The sequence below is a fragment of the Xiphias gladius genome, chromosome 23 (assembly GCF_016859285.1).
Source record: "Xiphias gladius isolate SHS-SW01 ecotype Sanya breed wild chromosome 23, ASM1685928v1, whole genome shotgun sequence".
Taxonomy (NCBI): domain Eukaryota; kingdom Metazoa; phylum Chordata; class Actinopteri; order Istiophoriformes; family Xiphiidae; genus Xiphias; species Xiphias gladius.
This window is the reverse complement of record NC_053422.1, coordinates 12,624,302-12,643,745: the sequence shown is the minus strand read 5'-3', so window position 1 is coordinate 12,643,745 and position 19,444 is coordinate 12,624,302. Positions and strand designations below refer to the sequence as shown.

General features: G+C 41.8%; 1 protein-coding gene across 5 annotated transcripts; it reads left to right on the top strand.

Annotated features, from left to right (window-relative positions):
- The first annotated feature begins 326 nt into the window (after positions 1-326).
- lnx2b (ligand of numb-protein X 2b) lies at positions 327-18,807 on the top strand. 5 transcript variants are annotated; one of them, XM_040119608.1, is made up of 13 exons: positions 327-483; positions 639-872; positions 979-1,021; positions 4,987-5,110; positions 5,741-6,340; positions 8,653-8,846; positions 11,200-11,399; positions 13,011-13,442; positions 14,660-14,806; positions 15,773-15,947; positions 16,536-16,779; positions 16,893-17,051; positions 17,137-18,807. In XM_040119608.1, the coding sequence occupies exons 5-13, from the start codon at positions 5,934-5,936 to the stop codon at positions 17,270-17,272; spliced, it is 2,094 nt and encodes a 697-aa protein (XP_039975542.1). In that variant the 5' UTR covers positions 327-483; positions 639-872; positions 979-1,021; positions 4,987-5,110; positions 5,741-5,933; the 3' UTR covers positions 17,273-18,807. The 5 variants fall into 5 exon arrangements, with proteins under 5 accessions (XP_039975542.1, XP_039975541.1, XP_039975540.1 ...); XM_040119607.1 differs by lacking the exon at positions 4,987-5,110; XM_040119606.1 differs by lacking the exons at positions 979-1,021; positions 4,987-5,110.
- The last annotated feature ends 637 nt before the right edge of the window (positions 18,808-19,444 follow it).

The window sequence follows — 19,444 nt, the reverse complement described above, 5'->3', positions numbered from 1 at the left end:
TGCTTTTGTTTTGTAACCAACGGTTAAATGTACAAGATGTTGAGTTTATTATCATAGAAAACTGGGGCACAAGCAAATATTCACATTTGAGAAGCTGGTGCCAGCGAATTTTTTTGGCTATTTTGCTTGAAAAATGACTCAAACTATTAACCACCTGCCAATTGATTTCCTGTTAATCGGCCAATCGGTTAATCAACCAATCATTCCCGCTCTGGAGTTCTGGTTGGTTTTCCGGGTGTCTGGGGCAATAATGAAACTGCCCATGTGCGGCTGGGGGTCAAAAGGGGGCCCGGCAACAAAATTTATGCCCCGGGGCCCTCTGGGAGATTAATCGGGAAATACTCGAGAAATACTCGAGAAAAGTACGAATACAGTAAAACTGCACTTAAGTACAGGGCTTGAGTAAATGTACTTGGTGACTTTCCACCGCTGACTTTTACTGATGCAACATTTTAACTTGTAATGGAGTATTTACAGGCAATGGTAATTGTATTTTGTATTTAAGTAAATGTTTTGAATACTTCTTCCGCCATTGAAGAAACTGTATTCGGACTAAACAGAAAAAAAAAATATATATATACATATGCTGCAGGATACTGGATCTAAGTGATTGTATAAATGGACTATTCTGAATACAGGATGACAGACAGCTGGTGGTTGAGTGCAGACTGACAAGCAGCCCTGTTATGAATCACGGAGAGGGCGACGGTGCGTAAACGCAGCGTGGCCGAGCAGTGCAGCGTGTACACCTGCACGGACCTCTGCCTGAGCGAGTACGTTGGCTCGAAACCGGGGGACGTCGCCCAGCCTCCGCCTCTCGGCTAAACTCCACCTGGGACAGAGGGCTGCGGTTACTCAACAACAGCCATGAGGTGAAAAAAAAAAAAAAAATCAGAAAGCCACGGCGGTGTCGGTGCCGGGAAGTGCCTGTTTTAAAATCGACGTCCAACTGAGTTTACAGTGGTCTCTTTGTTTCAGCAAGCCATAGGTTAGCTGCTTCCGGGAAACAACCTTCACACAGGTAAGACGAGTTTCGGTCCCGACTTGGGCGAATTCCCCGTCGGTTTATGTAAACAGACGTGGCCGGACAGCCACCTCGGACTTTCGGGGGGTTTTACCGAGTCCGCGTTTAATGGTAAAATCGCATCTGTGCCAGGGAGGGCAAGTGAGCGTCCGAGCTGGAGCTGGTGTGCAGCATTTGCCGCTGAAGGTGAAGCCATGTCCGTCCGCTGTATCACCCACGATACCGTCGATCCGACCGATACTTTTCTCCTCTGTCCTATGGATGTGTCACACATTTGCCGTGATTAGGACCAAAGCAACAGCGATGGGCTGACATGGGGGCTCGGAGGGGTGGGGTGGGGGGGCAGTGAGTTATTTATGGTCCCAGTCACAACACACCAGTGGTGGAAGAGGTACAGATCTTTTACCTAAGTAAAAGTAGTTATACCACGGTCAAAAAAACACTATTACAACTAAAAGCCCTGCATTCAAAATCTTACTCGGGTAATTGGCACAGAAGTGTTGGCAGCAAAATGTACTTTTAAGTGTCAAAAGTAATGTTTTGGGGTAGTTTAATCTATAACCATGTATGTTTTATAAACAGATTGTATGTTTTCCATACAAAATCTTAGTAACTAGTAATAATAGCTGTCAGATAAACGTACTGGAGTAAAAGTACAATATTTCGTCCTGAAATGTAGTAGAAGTACAAAATGGCATTCAATGGAAATGCTTAAATAATGTACGAGTATCTCAAGATTGCACTTAAATACTGTACTTGAGTAAATGTACTTAAGTTACATTCCACCACATTAGTTTTATTTAATGTTTCCTTCTGCTTCTACTCCACCACATTTCAGAGGGAAATATTATACTTTTTAATCCACTACAGTTATTTAACTGTTGCAGTTACTGGCTACTATGCAGATAAAGATTTTACATACAAAACATATGATACGTTTATAAAATATAATGTACCCAGGACTGCAAGTTAAGATTATTTTCATTATCAATTCATCTGTCGGTTATCTTCCTCAATTACTCTATCAATTGTTTGAAGGAAAACATCAGGAAATGGTGAAACATTGCCATCACATTTTCCTAGAGCCCAAGGTGACGTCCATAAATGCCTTGTTTTGTTTGCCCAACCGTCCAGACCCCCAAAGTATTAATTTTACTACAGTGTAGAAATGGATCAAATTCTCACTTTCGAAAACTGGGGACCAATAAATGTCTAACATTTTTGCTTGTAAAAAAAAAACAACCAAAACAAAACTTGGTGACATCCTAAGTCAATGCCATGGGTGGTGTTTGTTAAGTCTGTGCAGCCTGGTGGCAGTACAGTGGGGGCTCAGGAGCCCTGTGAATATAAGCCTAACCCCCATGTGTGATTTGTTTGCGAGACACTGACTGGTACCACACCACACGTGAGTCTGCCGTGAGGCTGGTTTGGTCATATGAATGTACAAACCAGGAAAAAGTAGGAGTGGGAAATTCTTTGGGGAATGATGGTATTAATGTCACTAGGATGGCTTTTGTTGCTGGATTTGTTTTTAGCTCCTGCATATAGACATGCAATGCAAAAGATTGGTCAATATATTTGAAGCAGGGGACTTTGCATGTTGTTGCTACACAAGTTACATAATGTTCAAACCGTGCTCAAAACAGATGGCATTTTATCTTAGTTACAAAGGAAATAAAATATTAAATTCAGGCGAGAAAGTTTCCATGCAGCTCTACTCTGATAAGTAACATGAAACTGACACAGACATAAAATAGAAATCCTGGACGTGTTAGAGCTTTTCACTTGATTATGTTATACTCTGACACTGAGTATAGTCATTAACCTCTGGGTAGTAATTTGATTCATTTTCCATTTCATGTGCAGTATTTATGTGTAATCTCTACAGTAACGCAAGACATCGGTGTAAGGTAGAGGTAGACATGACACATCGCCCGTTCCATGGACTGGAAGAACGTATTTGTCTAGCGTGGCCTCACCTGCATTCGCTGAGGGTGTGGCAGCACGTGATTCACTCATAGCAACCATCAAAGCGAGTGATTCAGCTCAGCTTTGACTGAACGCCACCGCGGGTAATCCCCTAGGAGACTGGGGGACACTGTAGCGCCACAGACGTTTCTCTCGGAAGCTTAGTCTGTCACATGATCGCAAGGCATTTGATTTGGATAAGGTGTTCCCCCATCAAGGCTCGTTGTATTGCGCTTTGGTTGGCTCTAAACCTGTATAAAACACATTTCACCCCTTCTATTGCACAACTGTCATATTGTGCTAGTTTCATAATCATGGACTTTAACATTAGTTGGAAATGTTTTGTTAAGTGTCGGATTCCTGGGAATTAATTTTCTTGCTCTAGTGTGGGGATTAGGATTAATCTATATTTGTACTTGTTATGTAGTCAGAAAATTAAAAAAAAAAAAGTCCCATAGCCCAAGGTTACGTCTTTTGATCACCTGTTTTAGCCGCAGCCAACCATCATTTTCATTAATCAAAACTAACTGGCAGCTTTTCTCTTTATTAAATGATTAATAATTTGGCCAATAAAATGTCAGACAATAATGAAAAATAATCAACAATCAAAATTTCCCAAAGCCCAAAGTGAGGTCTTCAAAATACCTGTTTTCAGTCCAAAAAAACCCCTCCCAAAGATTTTCAGTTTACAATGACGACAGACAGAGAAAAAGAGCAAGGCTTGCACTTAAAAAGCTGTCAATAGTGAGTCGGCTAATTGATTCACTGGCAAATCAATCAATCAAGCAATCGTTTCTGCACGACACTTTTTTACGTTGTGCTGTACCATTTCGACAAGTCTCCATTTCACATTGAGGATACCAAGAAGGACGAGTACTTTTATCGATTTCCTGCCGTATCCTTGTGACACATAGTGATGTGCCGCTGTGTTAACGTGGTAATAGTGGGCACTGATAGATGGCTTCAGAGCCGGCCATCTTTGGACGCGCTCCATGGCTCTGTGGCCGTGACTCCCAGCTAGTGCATGTCACTTCATCAGAAAGCAAATATTACACTTTCGGAATAAAGCGACAAAGAAGGAATTTGATGGGAGTGAAACTGTGAATGTTTGAGCAGCACAGTGTATTTAATATAAGTGTATGGTGTTGTTTATCTCTTTGTTTCACATTTGTGCGCCAGGTCGTGTGGTTTCTGAATGATTGGCTCACAGCCCGGTTTCTACTGTGCTTCTCTCCCTGAGCTACAGGATCCATGACCCCTATCCATTGCAGGACTAAGTATCACTTGCACAAAGTAAAGACAGAGAGACACAGAAGGCCTGTATGACCTCAGCCGGGGTGCATGTATGTAGATAGACGTGTGTACACACATATTTGTAACCAGGCTTGTGTGTTTGCAATCAGTCATTCAGCTACTGAGAGCACTTTACCTGTGGAAGTGCAGTAACAGCAGTCTTAGCCCCCACCCCCAAACACACAAACCTCTCACTCTGCCTAGTTACACCAATTCCCCTCTGCATTCCTCACACCGGTGCAGTCAGAGCTCACACACAACCACAGTCGTGCGCACAAATATGCGTCCAGACACAAACACACACACACACACACACACACACACACACACACACACACACATTATTTTCTGACGGTGTGCTACTGGAGAGGCAGTACTCCAGTTTCATTCGGGCTTCAGGCAGGGTAGGTTAGAGTCTTGTGTTTGCGTGCGGTGGCTATTGGGCGCTTGACAACAAAGATATCATCTCGGGTGAGTCGCTCCAAGGTAATTACACTGAAGATAAAGCAGTCTTTTTATGCCTGAAATCTGGACTGGAAAAATGAAGGTAGTGAGTTCAATGTGGTGGTTTATTTTTTCTTTTTCATATGTGGTAATGTGCAAGGCAGGAGTTTTCTTTACTCCTTTGCATATTTAGGAAAAAGTCATGGTTAGTTTAGGTGGTGTTTGGTGGTGTTAAGTGTGTTTCTGTGCCCCTGTAGCTCCTCAGACACCAAGAAGTGATGCCCATCAAAGTGTTCGGACCAAAACCCCTTGCTTACGTTGCTTAAAAAGAGCCATTCATTGCAACTTAATGGCACTTTTTCTTCAAACCATTTTCAACAGGTACATTACATTTCATTCCATCCAAAATATGCTGTGGTCTCCTTGGAAGCCCCCTAACCTAGTTTCCAGTGGATGAAATTTATCTTACAAGGTAGATTTCATGAGTCCTAACTCAGTGTATTTTGTGGGATTCATGAAATGCCACTTTATTTGTTCATATGTGGAGTAAGTAGCCAAAAGTTTCACCAAAGAATGTGTTGCTAATCAGCCCTCTCCTTATGGGAGGGAATTAAAGGAGATTAGGAGCAGCACAAAGCGATGGAGACCACTGCTGATTGGGTGCACAGGGTCATTACTGATGGGGTTTGCATTTCTGCCCAGTTCATTCAAAACTCTAACTCTTGTGTAGTGCCATGCCTTTGTTCCTTCCCATTATCAGGGGTTTGATTTAAGTCCAGTTCTCCTGCCTCATTTCACAGAGTTTAGCCCTTTCAGTGCGAGCACAGTGACTTTTAGCCGAGATGAGAATTCCTTTTGTCCTTCAGGAAACTCGCTGAGAGGAAGCAGCTGCAGCTCGCTGCCATATTGCTGCTGCTCTGTGAATTAGTCGTTTCCTGTGGTGCTGGCCAGTATGAGTAGGAATAGTCCATCTTCTGCAGTAGACCTCACTGTGTTTCTCCTTTTCAACAGAAAATCAAAATGAAGACATGGAGACACCATTGTTGACTCTGGATCATCATTTCACATTCACTATTCGAATGGAGTCCGCTTTTGACATGCAGACATAGACTTATGCGATATACCAGACACAGTTTCTGAGGAAATAAGAGGACGCATATCTTTTGCAGAGACACTGAAGTTTTGGACTGAGCTCCCTCAGCCAATGGCTACAGTAGAAACCAAAGTTGCTGGCAACAGCAGCGCAGCAGGTCTCTCGTGGGCGCGGGTGTGCAAGGAGTGTGGCCAGCAGCATGAGGGCCAGGACAGCCACCTGTACGAGTACCAGGACGAGGTGGACGATGAGCTGGTTTGCCACATCTGTCTGCAGCCCCTACTCAGACCTATGGACACTCCTTGTGGCCACACTTACTGCTTTCATTGTCTGAGCAACTTCTTGAAAGAGCAGGACTTCTGCCCTGTGGACCGCCAGCGGCTGCAGTTACAGCAGTGCCGTCCCTCGAGCCTGCTGGTCAGGAACCTGCTGGACAAGCTGACTGTGATGTGCCCTTACTATGAAGAGTGCCAACAACAGATGCAGCGCTGTGAACTGCAACCCCATCTGCACAACAGGTAAGACTCTGGGTGGGATCTTAACAGATCGTGACAGCAGCTTCAGTGCATATTGGTAGACCTTAACCTGGCTGAAATGATTGGTCACAGTAACATCTACAACAATGAACAATGTTTGTCATTTCAGATGGGAATGCTTTTATTAAATACAAGGGTTCACAGTATCATTAACAGCCATACAATGTAATGTAATCCTATGCAGTAGTTTTGCAAAGAATACTTTTTGAATCGTCAGTCACCTTTCATTATTTTCATCATCAGTTATTCTGGCAATTTTTTTTGGAATTAATCTTTTTGTCTGTGAAATGACAGTATATATTGAAAAAGACCTGTTACAATTTCCCACAGACTAAGGTAACATCTTCAGATGTCTTGTTTTGTTTGACCAACAGTCCAAAACCGAAAGATCTTCTGTCTCCTGTCATGTGTGACAAAGAAAAACATCAAATCATCACATTTGACAAGCAGCAAATATTTGACAGTTTTGCTTAAAAAAATAACTAATACTGATAATTTGATTGTCAAAATAGGTGCAGATACATTTTCTGTTGATTGACTAATCAATGAATTGACTAATTGTTGCAGCTTTAGCAGAATCAGAGACAAGAGGCAGGGGGAAGCTTTTAGCAAGGATTCAAGGAATTAGATGCACAGGTTCAAGAGTGGACCGGACATATACTGTAAATCATACCAGGGAGAACCTGTTAATACATATTAAGGGTTGTATATTACAGCGATTAGTATATTATGGCACTAGGCGGTGGGCATATGAACGAAGCAGTGAGTAGATAATAATAATTCGTAGCTAAATAATGCCGTATAAACAAAGCATGACAATGACATATTACTTCCACAGGTGATAATTACATTTTCCTCCAAAAGTTTGTGGTGGTGGTGATTCAATGTGTATTATGTCATATTGACATTTGTCTCTGTCGCTCTGTCTTTCAAGTGGTCATTAAAGGAATTGTTGGAAGTTTTGGGAAATAAGCTTACTGCTTTCCTGCCGAGTTATACGAGAAGACTGATAACACTCTCACGTCTGTCTGTTTAATATAAATCTACAGCGAGGAGCCAGCTGTCTTAGCTTAGCATAAAGACTGATAGCGTGGGGAAACTGCTAGCCTGGCTCTGTCCAAGGTGACTAAATGCTTCTTCCAGAACCTCTAAAGTTCATTAATTACCACGGTATATCTTGTGTGTTTTAATTTGTACAAAATTGTAGTGAAAAAAGGAGTCTTGTTTTCACTGTGAAACTGCAGTTAGTCATTTTTACACTTCATTTTTTGTATGAAATAAACAAACAAGATGTACCATGCTAAATAGTGAGCTTTAGAGCTGATGGAAAGCAGATTAGTTTTTTTTTTTTTTTTACCTCTAGACAAAGCCAGGTTAGCTGTTTTCCCCTTTTTCCAGTCTTTATGCTAAGCTAACCCTGTCACTGCAAAAAACAGGCGTATTTCTCAGAATGTCATGCTATTTCTCAAAGTAGAGTGGATTCATTACACTATATTGTTTACTATAAGTTTATAAATATCTGGTATGTATGCCCATAAACTGTACATATGCAACATGCACGTATCTCCACTTGAAGGTAAACATAATATCTGAAGTCTATGAAGTCATGGCCAAAGAATTCAGAGTACTTCTCACGAATGTAAAACAACAATCATTAACAGTGTTTTTTTCTCCTCTATGTGCCGTTTCAAGATATGTTTTTTCCCTCTCTGAAGCTGTACCATTTTTTTTTTTTTTTTTTTCTGGTTGCACAGTCCCTCCATGAACACACAAACTTCTAATTATTGAGCTCAAGGCGAGGTGCAGGTAAGTCACTGGCCGTGTTGCTTATCATCCCGGCCATGACGCAGTCAGTTGTGGGTGGCAGCTTGTCCTGCTGCAGCCTCTCTGTGCAAACAACGAGGAGGCAAAGTTCAGGTACGAGGAGCGAGCAGCAGCTGCAGCACTCTGGCTCAATCAGATTCAACCTATCTCACCCGGACACCCTGCAATGCAGTGAAATTGTCTACTCATCTGTATAGAGACTCTCTTTTAAATCTTGAGCACAAACACACTATTTCTCTCTCCTTGTGTCCTCTTTTCCCTCAAAAAACACTTTTAACATTCAAACTCTTTTTCCCCTTTTCTTTGGCCATCCATCTTTGGCACTCCTTGGTAACCAGAAACATTGAAGAATATCCCTTTCCATTCTAAAGATGGATAACCACGTGTTGTTTCTAAAAGGAAAGAAAATGTCAACCATCACCCTTGTGATTCTCTTTACCAGTTTCCTCCCTGCTCCTGTCTTTCTACAGATGTCCTGTTTTTAGAAGACTGAGGGAAGAAGCAGAAAAGAGGAAGAGGCCCTCGTGGAACGAGTTAAAGGGACGTAAGGGTGACGGGGAGTCGTCTGGTGATGCTAAACATTCCGCAGCGCTGTCTCGAAATCCTAACCGGGACCAGCCTGAGCCTGGGCTGATTAATCCTGCCTATGAGGAAAGCGAGGATGGTATGAAGTCATTTTTATCTTTCTAACAGTGGTCCAGTCACAGAAGTCCGTGTTCTGCACAAACATGATAATTAGAATGACGACTTCTTAGGGAATGATTTTTAATAGGAGGCTGGTAATACTCTGTCTCAATGACGGTGAATGATGTTTATAGAAGCTCCCAGGTGTAACGGAAATAGCCTCGATGCTTGGCTGACTGCAGAAAACCTAAATCCTTGTGCCTGTCCCCTTCAAGGGGGGCGGTTGTCAAAACACACAGACGGGAATTTCTGATGATTTTACCCCCGGGTTTTGATTCTGCGTCTGTTACAGGTGAATCATCAGCCTAGCCGTAGGAACATGTACCAGCTCACAGTTTTTTGTTTTTTTTTAACCAGAAACAGTCTCATCATGAGGAAAAGCCCTTAAAGCAACTTGCACGCCAGTTCCATCGACCAGAGTCCACTAAAACATAGTTTCCAGGCAACTGGTAATCAGTGTCCACACATAAGTTTGAATTGTTGTCATTATTATACCTACTTTAGTCAAATTACTGCTGTATGCTCTGAAAATCTGTAAAGTGAAATACAGTGAGCGTACACTTTTAAATTGAATTATGTTGTATATGTATTGGGGTTTTTTGGGTTTTTTATTTTTCCCCCAAATGTGTCAGCATGTTGTCCCATCCACGTTATTCTACGTCTGCAGTCTACAGAATTCATTCCTTCGTGATGCTGGTCGACTTAATAGATTGGCTGCACTACTGAGGAGTTAGCTGTAGCTTGTAGATACTTGTATGGTCTCTGTGTGCGCAGAGAGCAGTTCCAAGGTAGAGATAGTCTTTGTAGTTCAGTGTGCTTAAATGTATCGCTGCCTTACTGTGGTGATAACACGTTGACGTCCGCTCTGCCTCGCTCTGGTTTCCTGTCTAGCACACTGTTTTCTGTGTACTGTGAAAACAGACGTCATTTAAAGTTCAAAAACGGGTTATTGGTTGACACACCATTGTGTAATTTCATGCATTTCTCTGTAGAGATATAATACAGAATTCTGTGAAATAAAGTTTCTTCCTGTTTTGCTGGGAGTTAGATGAGACGATCAGTATTTATCTCTGTGCCTTCAGTAAAGAGATTGGTACAAGATATGCTTGACTTATCTTAATATGCAAAATTTCAGAGTGTTCCTTTAACTTAATTTATGTTCAGTATGGTTTTCTGTGAGGTTTGCAGCTTCATTATTTGAAGTGTTTGTGAGGGACATAATTAACAAAGACCTGAAGACCTTTTTTCAGTTATTATTACGTAATAATAACTAAATGTTGTTCTGCAGTTGCTGTGCCGTTTTTAAAGGATAATTACAGTTAATCATAACACTTGTCATATTTTCATAGTTCTGGCCATCACTTCTGCAGGTTATAGCAACATTGTTCAGTAATTGCTGAGATCTGGGAACATGGCAACATCACTATAAAGACGCCTGATGTGGCAAGATAAACAAGGAGTCAGATAATCAGACAAGTTGTAAACCAACCAGCCGTAGCAAAATGATCTAAACCACTTTATTTGGTTGGTGAAAGCAAAAGTGAGGGCACCTGAAATGTCAGTAATATTCCCCAAAACTTTGTGCATATATAACAGTAAGTAGAGCAGGACACATTTGAATCAGGATGTTTAAAAAGTAAAGTTTGGGCAAGAATTTTACCGTGTCCCTGTGTTTCCTCTTCCAAAATGAGTTTTTCTAACCTGGGAGTTTCTGGAGTCTGTCTTTCCATCAGGAAACAAACTGAGCATGTTTTATTAATAGTAACATAATTTTATGTATATGTCATGTAGAGATAGGCAGAGAAAACCAGTTGAAAGGGCTGATGTGGAGCTTTCATTTATGTCTGTGGACGTTAAAACATTTTTATTTTTTTTTGAAAGAAATTTTTAAAACTGAATTATTAATACTTTAAGTGATTTACAGGCATGAGTAGGCTTTCAGTGAAAAATGAACAAAAACAAGTTGGGATAAAATCACTTTACAAGTAAATAGACTGCATTATAGTTTTGTGTCTCACATTTTTCATAGTGAAACAATATTTTTACAACTTTGAACTGATAATATTCTGATTGATTATGACTAAAAATTGTAAATTTTTATAGGCGTCCATGTCATTTTTCTTGTATTTTGGGTTACCCAAGTTTTCATAGACCAGTAATGTCCTTGAAGTGCTTATTTTTGGCTAGCACACTGATATTTAAACTTTATTACCACATGCCTATCACGTATTTTACAAAGTGCAACTCAGCTGTGGAATGGGAGTATTTGCTTCATAAAAGAGGAAATGCGGCCATATTTATTCCACTTGGTTCTCTGTGCCTCTGCCCGTCAGACAACACCCCTCTGCGGTCCAGTCTGGTGGCCGAGGCCAACATTGTGGAGCTGTTCAGAGAGGAGCCGGAGGAGGAGCTGGGCTTTCGCATTGTGGGGGGGAAAGACACACCGCTGGGGAACATAGTCATCCAGGAGATTCTCCGGGACTCGCTAGCAGGTCGTGATGGCAGACTGGCCCCAGGGGACCATATCTTAGAGGTGAGACGGACTCATAACCTAAATGAGGGAAGCGCTGAGGGAACACAGCCCTTAAGGTCAAGTGTTCACTCGTCCTCAACATGGGAATTCAAAAGTATTCTGGTGGCAAAGCGTGACCCAGTTCAAATCCACATATTTCCACAACACCTTGTCAGTGCATTCTCCTGGTAATCTAAACACAGGGAATGGGAAAGTAGATATTCAAGACAAACAAGTTTTAGCTCCATGGTAACAAGGTGTGGTTTATGTTGCCGGGCACAAACATGTCATGTCAGAGTAAGCAACTCAGCCTGGTTTGCTGTCACAGATTCACTTACCGCCGTTCCGTTTGAGAGGGTCAGTGTTCAAACACGAAGTGGACTCAAATTTAATTTGTTCTTTTTGAAGGGTTAAGTAACCAGAGTTATTATGAAAGAATGTGAGTTTTCTGGAAGTGGTAATATGCAGCTTTCAATGTGCCATTTAAGGCTGCAAACGATGATTATTGTGTTTTCAATATCAATTAATAAAAGCAGCGGATTATCACATTTGAGAACCTGGAGCCATCAAATGTCTGGCATGTTTGCTTTAAAAATTACTTAAACAATTGATTGATTATTAAAATAGTGGCAGATTGATTTTCTTTTGATTGACTAATCATTGCAGCTCTAGTGCCAGTTTTCATTCCAATTTTGTAGACATTTTATTATCTAAATATGAGAGGTCAGTGTCAATACCCATGTCGATGTTAAACATGTTTCTGAGCTCATTTTGAGTATGGTTTATTGTTTTATTTCCAGTAATACTTTTGGTTTCCACAGAGGAGAATGCACAGAATATGAACATTTTAATCATTTATGGTTTCCTCTATTCCTACGATGTCCTCCTTGGATTTCTACCCTCTGGTTCCTCTGGAACATGGTGCCGCTGTAAAATGAGCTGACAGACTTTTTTCAGCCTCAGCTCTGGCAACCCATTCCTCAGTGTGTCCTCCAAAATGTAACTCTTCCTCTAAAGCCAACCAATCCCAAACCTGACAATGAAAACAAAAACCTGTCAGCCAACAGGCTGCCTTGAGGATGTGGAACATTAGCCGCAGTTTTTTTGGCTTTGTGGAAAGCTGGTGGATGTAAAGAGATACGGTGAAGACGAGTGACGATTGCGTCGCTAAGATCTCGAAACCCAGTCTTTCTCCTCCCCTTGAAGCGATGCATGTATTTTTGTGACGTTCCACTTTCACATCAGATTCGTAAGGCAAACATCACTTTGTAAGGCTCTTCATTTAAACAGAAAGAGGCAAGCTGGCGAGTGTTTGTTACGGTTCTGATCACTGTTGTCTAATAACAAGAGAAAGAAAGTAATTTACAATATACAAGTCATGTGTCAGATGTCACAATTTGAAACAGAAATTAAAGTTTCAACAACTTCGGACTTCCACTTTTTGGCTGACAGCAACACAATTAGACCACTAGAAAAGCATCGTATTAGTCAATTTCACTTTTATGCTTGACAAAAAAAACTTCCTATAACTTAGCTGCATCATATATGCACAGTATATACTGCGATGCTTGTTAGGCTCCTGCACCACTGACCATGTTGTTGTTGTTTCTTTCTGGGGTGTTGTGCATCCAGGTGAATGATGTCAGCTTGGCCTCAGTCCCCCATGCCCGGGCCATCGCAGTGCTGCGGCAGCCTTCCCTCCTCAGACTCACTGTTATGCAGGAGAAAGGCTTCAAATCAAGGGATCCGCGATCTGATCATCATGCTTCCTCCTCCACCGCCTCCACTGCCTCCCAGCCCTCTCACAGTCCCCAAGGCAGCGCTACCTCCGGTCACAACCCCGGCACAGTCTTGCAGGTGACGCTGATGAAGAGTCAGCGCAGCGAACCGCTCGGCATCAAACTCATCCGCAAATCGGATGAGAGTGGGGTTTTCATCCTGGACTTGCTGTCTGGTGGTTTGGCAGCCAAAGACGGAAAACTGAGGAACAATGACAAAGTGCTGGCCATTAATGGACATGACCTGAGGCACGGTACACCTGAGAGCGCTGCCCAGATCATACAGGTATATAAAAGGACCAAAGACATGATTTTTCTACATTTTAACCCATTAACTACAAATGACATACACTCTACATTATCACTGTACATTTTCTAAAGCAAGCCATCAGTTCAAAGATTGATTTAATTCCTTCTAGGCTGCCATTTAGACACATTGTTGTTATTATTATTATTATTATTATTATTATTGTATTAATTTTTGTCAAAGTCATGTTTTTGTGTAATGATGTGGTTGTGACCATGGACTAGTTTGAACTCATCTGTGTTGGCGCATTTATGGAATTACAGACATTTGAGATGTTAGATTTGGTTGCCAAAAAGCATCGCACTACCGAGCTGTGTTCTGAGGAAATCAACCCAAGAGCGAGACACAAAGAAGACAAACAACACGCAAACATGGACACTACGAAGCGGATCATGTAAATTGTGTAGTTAAGTCATTAAAAAGGTTGCTGTTCAGCTGTCAGTTCTTAATGGTTGTTAGTTAGTTTGTCGGCATCAGCTGTTGCAGTTTCTCACAAGCATTTGAATGCAGCAACAAGGAAGGCTTACAGAACAATCCCTGCTTTCAGTTAAAATGCAATGATGTAAAATTAACAAAACAAGCCTAAAAACCTCAAGCCTTGCTAGTCTAGAGCATTATACCTCATTATACCACACAGTGCAAAAAATGATTAATAAGAGCAAACAAGATGCTGACGACAGAGTCTTACAAGCAGTTCGGCTACTAATGTGACTAACTGAACAGGATTTAAAACTCAAGAGCAAGAATTTGCTCAACAAATTTAATGGCAATCTGCCAGTGGTAACATGCCAGTTACGGGACCTTTAGGCCTGATAGAGGCAGTCAAGGGAAAGGTCAGGGGGTCACCAAATTCACTAAAAAATCTTGTGGGGACCTTGAATATCCATACAAAATGCCATGGCTTTTTAGATGGTTCTCGTCCAGATATCTTGCTCTGAAGGAAAAGTGATTGATGAACCAATATAGCAGGGTAAAAATAAAGTCATCTAAGTGTGTTAAATGTGATGGATCATGTACATCAAGCAGGTTTGGAGTCTCTGCGAGTTGAATTCCATCCAGAATTTACTTTGAACCAAAGTCTGCTAGGAAGGCAGCAAATCACTCAAAAAACTCAATGAAAAATTCAATAATTAAGGAAAATGGAAAATGGTGTTGCATAAGTGGAATGGATTGCTTTTTCTTTTGTGTGCATTTAGGCCAGTGAGGTGCGTGTCAACTTTGTGGTAATGAGACCTGCGGAGACTCAGGAGGAAGGAGGAAGCAGCAGAGAGGGACATCACAGCAGAACAGCCAGGAGGGCGCCTGAGCCACAGTACTTTAGACGCCGGTCCACCTACATGAAGGTAATACAGAAAATTTCTTGACAAATTAATGCTCAGACTAAAAAAAGGTTGCTCATGGCCTCCTTTTCATTTAAAATATTTTATGTCCACATTTATTTTTGCCCTTGCCAGCTGTTAACTGCTGGAATTTTAACTTCTTTTTACACCTCTAACCACAATGTTGGTGGCAGTATCTTACAAGCTCTACATGTTTCTGTTAACACAGTATAGTTGTGATGATCGCTCCTTTGTCAGTCACACTCGGTTGTACCATACACTGTCAGCAGAAAGAAAAGCAACCCCCCCAGTTGGGGGTGACAAGCTTTGAGAGCAGACACCTGCGTCGGTGAGCGGAGATGAAAGCCCTTCTCCGGGGCCTCCCTCTGTCCTGATCAAAAGGCCCGGGGTGCTGCTCACTCTCCCGCTACAGAGCCACTGGCTTGTTTTTTTTTGCTTGTTTCTTTGGGTGCCAGAGGATCAAAGCTGGTAACAGTTAGCTTTCGCCTGCAGAGTTGAGCCTTTAGACTTGCTGGCGGGGGGGGTTCCCTGCTGGGGGGAGGAAGAGCCCCCACCTCCCCCAAGCTTCCCTTCTGATGGTTTACAGACTCCAGAGAGAAACAAGGAGGCTGGTCGAAACTGTCATTTTCCACACATCTTTTCCACTACGAGAGCTTGGTGTTGATCCTCACACGTTACCTCGACCCTTACCTCTCAGCTCCATCTCAAATGTTTCACATTTGTTTCTACGAGTGGTTTCGTGAGAGGAATCAATTAGGTCAAAGGATCCTGGAGAGGCTGAAGTTAATGGGCAGCACAGACTTCATGCAAATGATGTCAAACAAGATAGGATAAAACAACCATTCATGTGGGGAATTTGTTAAACATGGTGTCCTGAACAAGGCCAGCCTAATTTTAATTGTCCACATGGAGATGTTGATCAATATGTTGGTCGTTGCTTCATATGAATTTGTCTCATTGTTCATACAGGATCCTCCAGGTGGGTTTTCCAGCCAGGAGAAGACTGTGAGCCTGAAGAAGGAGCCTCGGCTTTCCCTGGGCATCACCATTGCTGGGGGGAGGGACTGTCGCAGCCGCCTGCCTGTTTACATCACGAGTGTGCAGCCTGTCGGCTGTCTGCACCGAGACGGCACCATCCAAAGAGGTACAAAGCAGCATCTAGCGATCTGTGATTTTGACTTTTAAAAAGGACGTTTATGTGAAGATGATGTTTGTTTTGGTACTGATGGTTATTTTCATTACTATCATTATCATTTTTGCTCAAGAAATAATTATTTTTCAATAACCAAAAAAGCTGCCAACGACTTTTCTATCAATCGACTAATTGATTTATCGACTGGTAATTGCATCTCTAGTCATGACTACATGAAAATGTAGTTAATTCGATTCAAACTTAATTGTGTGGGAATATTTGGATAAATACACCGCAACAGCAAGAAACTGTTAATTTCTTTTCAAATCTATTACAGAGTGACAATTGGTTTAATAGGAAAAGGGCAATTCTCTTTTTACGTGGTCCTATTCAGAGACACAATGTGTTGCTCAAGGACACTTAAACAGGGAGGATGTGTGCTAAAATAGAGGCCTGCCTAGTTGTATTCAGTCTTAAACTTGTGGTTGAATTGACAGCGAATTGTATTCACCCCTGATAAAAACCTCTATACATCTAATGTTGAACACAAAGATCCCCTGAACTAAGATTTCTCTGTCCACGTTCACGTCATCATCTCAGGTGACATTCTGCTGAGCATCAATGGTGTCGATCTGACCCAGCTGACCTACAATGAAGCAGTTTCCGTGCTGAAGGCTCAGACAGCTCAGTCCCAGGTGGTGCTCCGTGTCATCCAGACCCTCTCCGAGGACTCGGAGGAGGAAACCGAGGCCGCCAACAAGGACGAACTGGACCCTGTGGATGATCTGCGAGATGACACCCTCAACTGGACGCCGCTGTGGACCCGCTGGTTGGGATTACCCAGGTAGAGCAGTTCGCATTACCACCAATTACCGGAATTCTGTTCGTCCACTTTAACTGTATTCTGTTCATTTTTATGTGAAAAAGTTAGCTCAGACTCTGTCTTCATTGTTTCAGTCACATGCACTGGTGCCGGGACATCGTCCTGCAGAAGACCAACAATGAGAGCTGGGGCTTCAGTATTGTCGGGGGCTACGAGGAGAGCCACGGCCAGCAGCCTTTCTTCATCAAAACCATTGTGCCTGGTACACCTGCTCACTTTGACGGACGCCTCAAGTAAGTCAGCCCCCATTTGACTCCCGTGTCCCTTCATCACTCTTACTTGCCAGACTCCACATTGATCAACCGTGGTTCTCTCCAGGTGCGGTGACGAGATCGTGGCGGTGAACGGAGCCACAACGGTGGGAATGAATAACTCATCTCTCATCCCCATGCTCAAGCTGCAGAAGAATAAAGTCACACTGACTGTGGTATCCTGGCCTGGCAGTCTAGTGTAGAAAACACACACCCACACACACACAGACACACACATTCACTCTCTCCTTCCTTTCTCTGAGAGACACACACACACACACACACTTGGCCCTGTTCAGCTGCTTTCTTGACTGGGCCACTCACTGTCCCATCCATGTGTCACTCATTGTTTGGTCAGGTTCTTGTTGAGGCTTTTTTATCAGTTACATTACACAGAACATGTGTGTACATTACAACCATCTTGTGTGCAGTGGTGCGTGTTTGTCTCGGTGTTTGGTGTGCTCACAGGGCAGTTTAATCAGGGTGCAAAAATGATGACAATCACAGTGAATCATATGCTAAGGACAACCCGGAAGGGTTGTTATTTTTTGGAACAATTTTTTGATCCTCCTCTGAAGCTTTATCTATATTTTTGCCTACCTGTTGGATGATGTTATGATTTAGTCAGGACTTGATTCACGTAATTCGCATAAACAGCATCCAAAGATGAAATGTAGAGCTTACAGTACATGTAGACAGTTATAACGATGAATCATGGTTGACTGCATATAACAAAATGGCTGCTGACTGTATAGACCGATGCCAAAGACAGAAAAAGCATCCTCTCTTGTACCTGTTGTATCATTTGTGATTTTTATCAACTTTATATACATTGCACTTTAAAAAAAGTGCAACAGAATGATGAAGCCATGATGGAAAATCAACGCTTAGAATGAAATTAACAGCAACGGCCACGTTGTGTTATAAAGAGTGATTTCTTTTAACAGGGAGGTTGAGAAAATGATCCACAGTCACCTTTGGTCTGACGCTTTGATGCTTGTGCAGAAAAGGAAGGTTCAGTTTAAAGAGTCTGAAAAATCTGATCTCCATAAAAGTAATCATAAAAATCTTACACTCCCGTAAACTTCTAAGGAAACCTGCATGGACCTGCATAGGTAGGAAACAGCTTGGGTCCAAGTTTATTTCCTGTTAGCTCTTGATTTTAGCAAATGCGGCAAAAGAAATAAACTGGGACACATTAATATTGTTGTTTAAAACTGTGATTGGGTCTATAGAAGCGAATAAACCTGTGATGAATGTTTGTTTTTTATCAAAATGTTGTTAATCCATAAACAAGACAACTTTTTATTCAACTTTTGTTTTATTAATTGATACATATACCAGTGCTTGTATTTATTTCAAATGACACAATGGCTCATATTGATGACTTTGATAAGCGGGTGCCCTGTAGATGCTGAAGGACAAACCAGAATGTATAATTGCCTTAAATTGCCACTCTACCAAAATGTGTTTCCCCTCGTTATATACTTTTTATATGAATTCAAAGATGAATGGCCTGGTCCAGGCAGATTTGTTTTACCTCGTTCTTTTTGTGTCAACACATTCCCAGTGGCCTTTCTTGTATCTTTAATGATGCACGACTTACTGAACAGTTCAGAATATCGTCACAGAATCAGTTTTTGAGTCAGAGTGGCTGTGAAATGTTACTTATGTATGCGTTGGCCCGTCCACTGTTCATTATGTTCAATAAAATCAAAATAAATCATGTTCTTCTGTTTGTCTGGTCTCTAGCTCCACTGTTGGGATTTCAGAATGAGCAGATTGATCAGAGGGGATTTTTAAGCTGTGCCACATTTTCCCCCAGACCATTTACAGTAAACTACATAATGAGCGCAAATGGTGATTTACCACAGTCAAAAATGTCTAATAAATGTACAGTGACCCCTAGTGGACACAAATCGTATAGAATAAAGAGGTGACCCAGGTTCCTTGCTTATGTTTTAGTCAAAACTGACCAATTTTAGACTCTGTAACACACTTACAAAATGCATTCCCCCCCCATATGAACTGTTTCCTCAGGAGTCATGATATGTACATGCAAAGTGAAAGGTGATATGTTCTTAAAATGTCTGGGCCCAATCTGGGTACAAAGAAGTGACTACAGAAAATACTACAATACTCAGTGTGTATACAAAGTGTACAGTTCACATTTGTGAATATCTGCATGTTTGAACACACGCATGCAATGGAGTTCTTGACTTTATCACTCATTTTCAGCCTCTCCTGGTCTATCACTCACACACACACACACCCAGACAACTTTTGCTTGTGTATGCAAACACACGAGACAGAAAGACCAGTATAACTAGATACAAATGCAAAAAAGTACATACAAAAGTCACACACACAGACAC

Bases quoted from the DNA above. Each gene is read 5' to 3' on its own strand.
- lnx2b (XM_040119606.1), top strand. From the start codon at position 5,934: ATGGCTACAGTAGAAACCAAAGTTGCTGGCAACAGCAGCGCAGCAGGT. The intron at 6,341-8,652 runs GTAAGACTCTGG...GTCTTTCTACAG, and splicing joins CAACCCCATCTGCACAACAG to ATGTCCTGTTTTTAGAAGAC. The intron at 8,847-11,199 runs GTATGAAGTCAT...TCTGCCCGTCAG, and splicing joins CTATGAGGAAAGCGAGGATG to ACAACACCCCTCTGCGGTCC.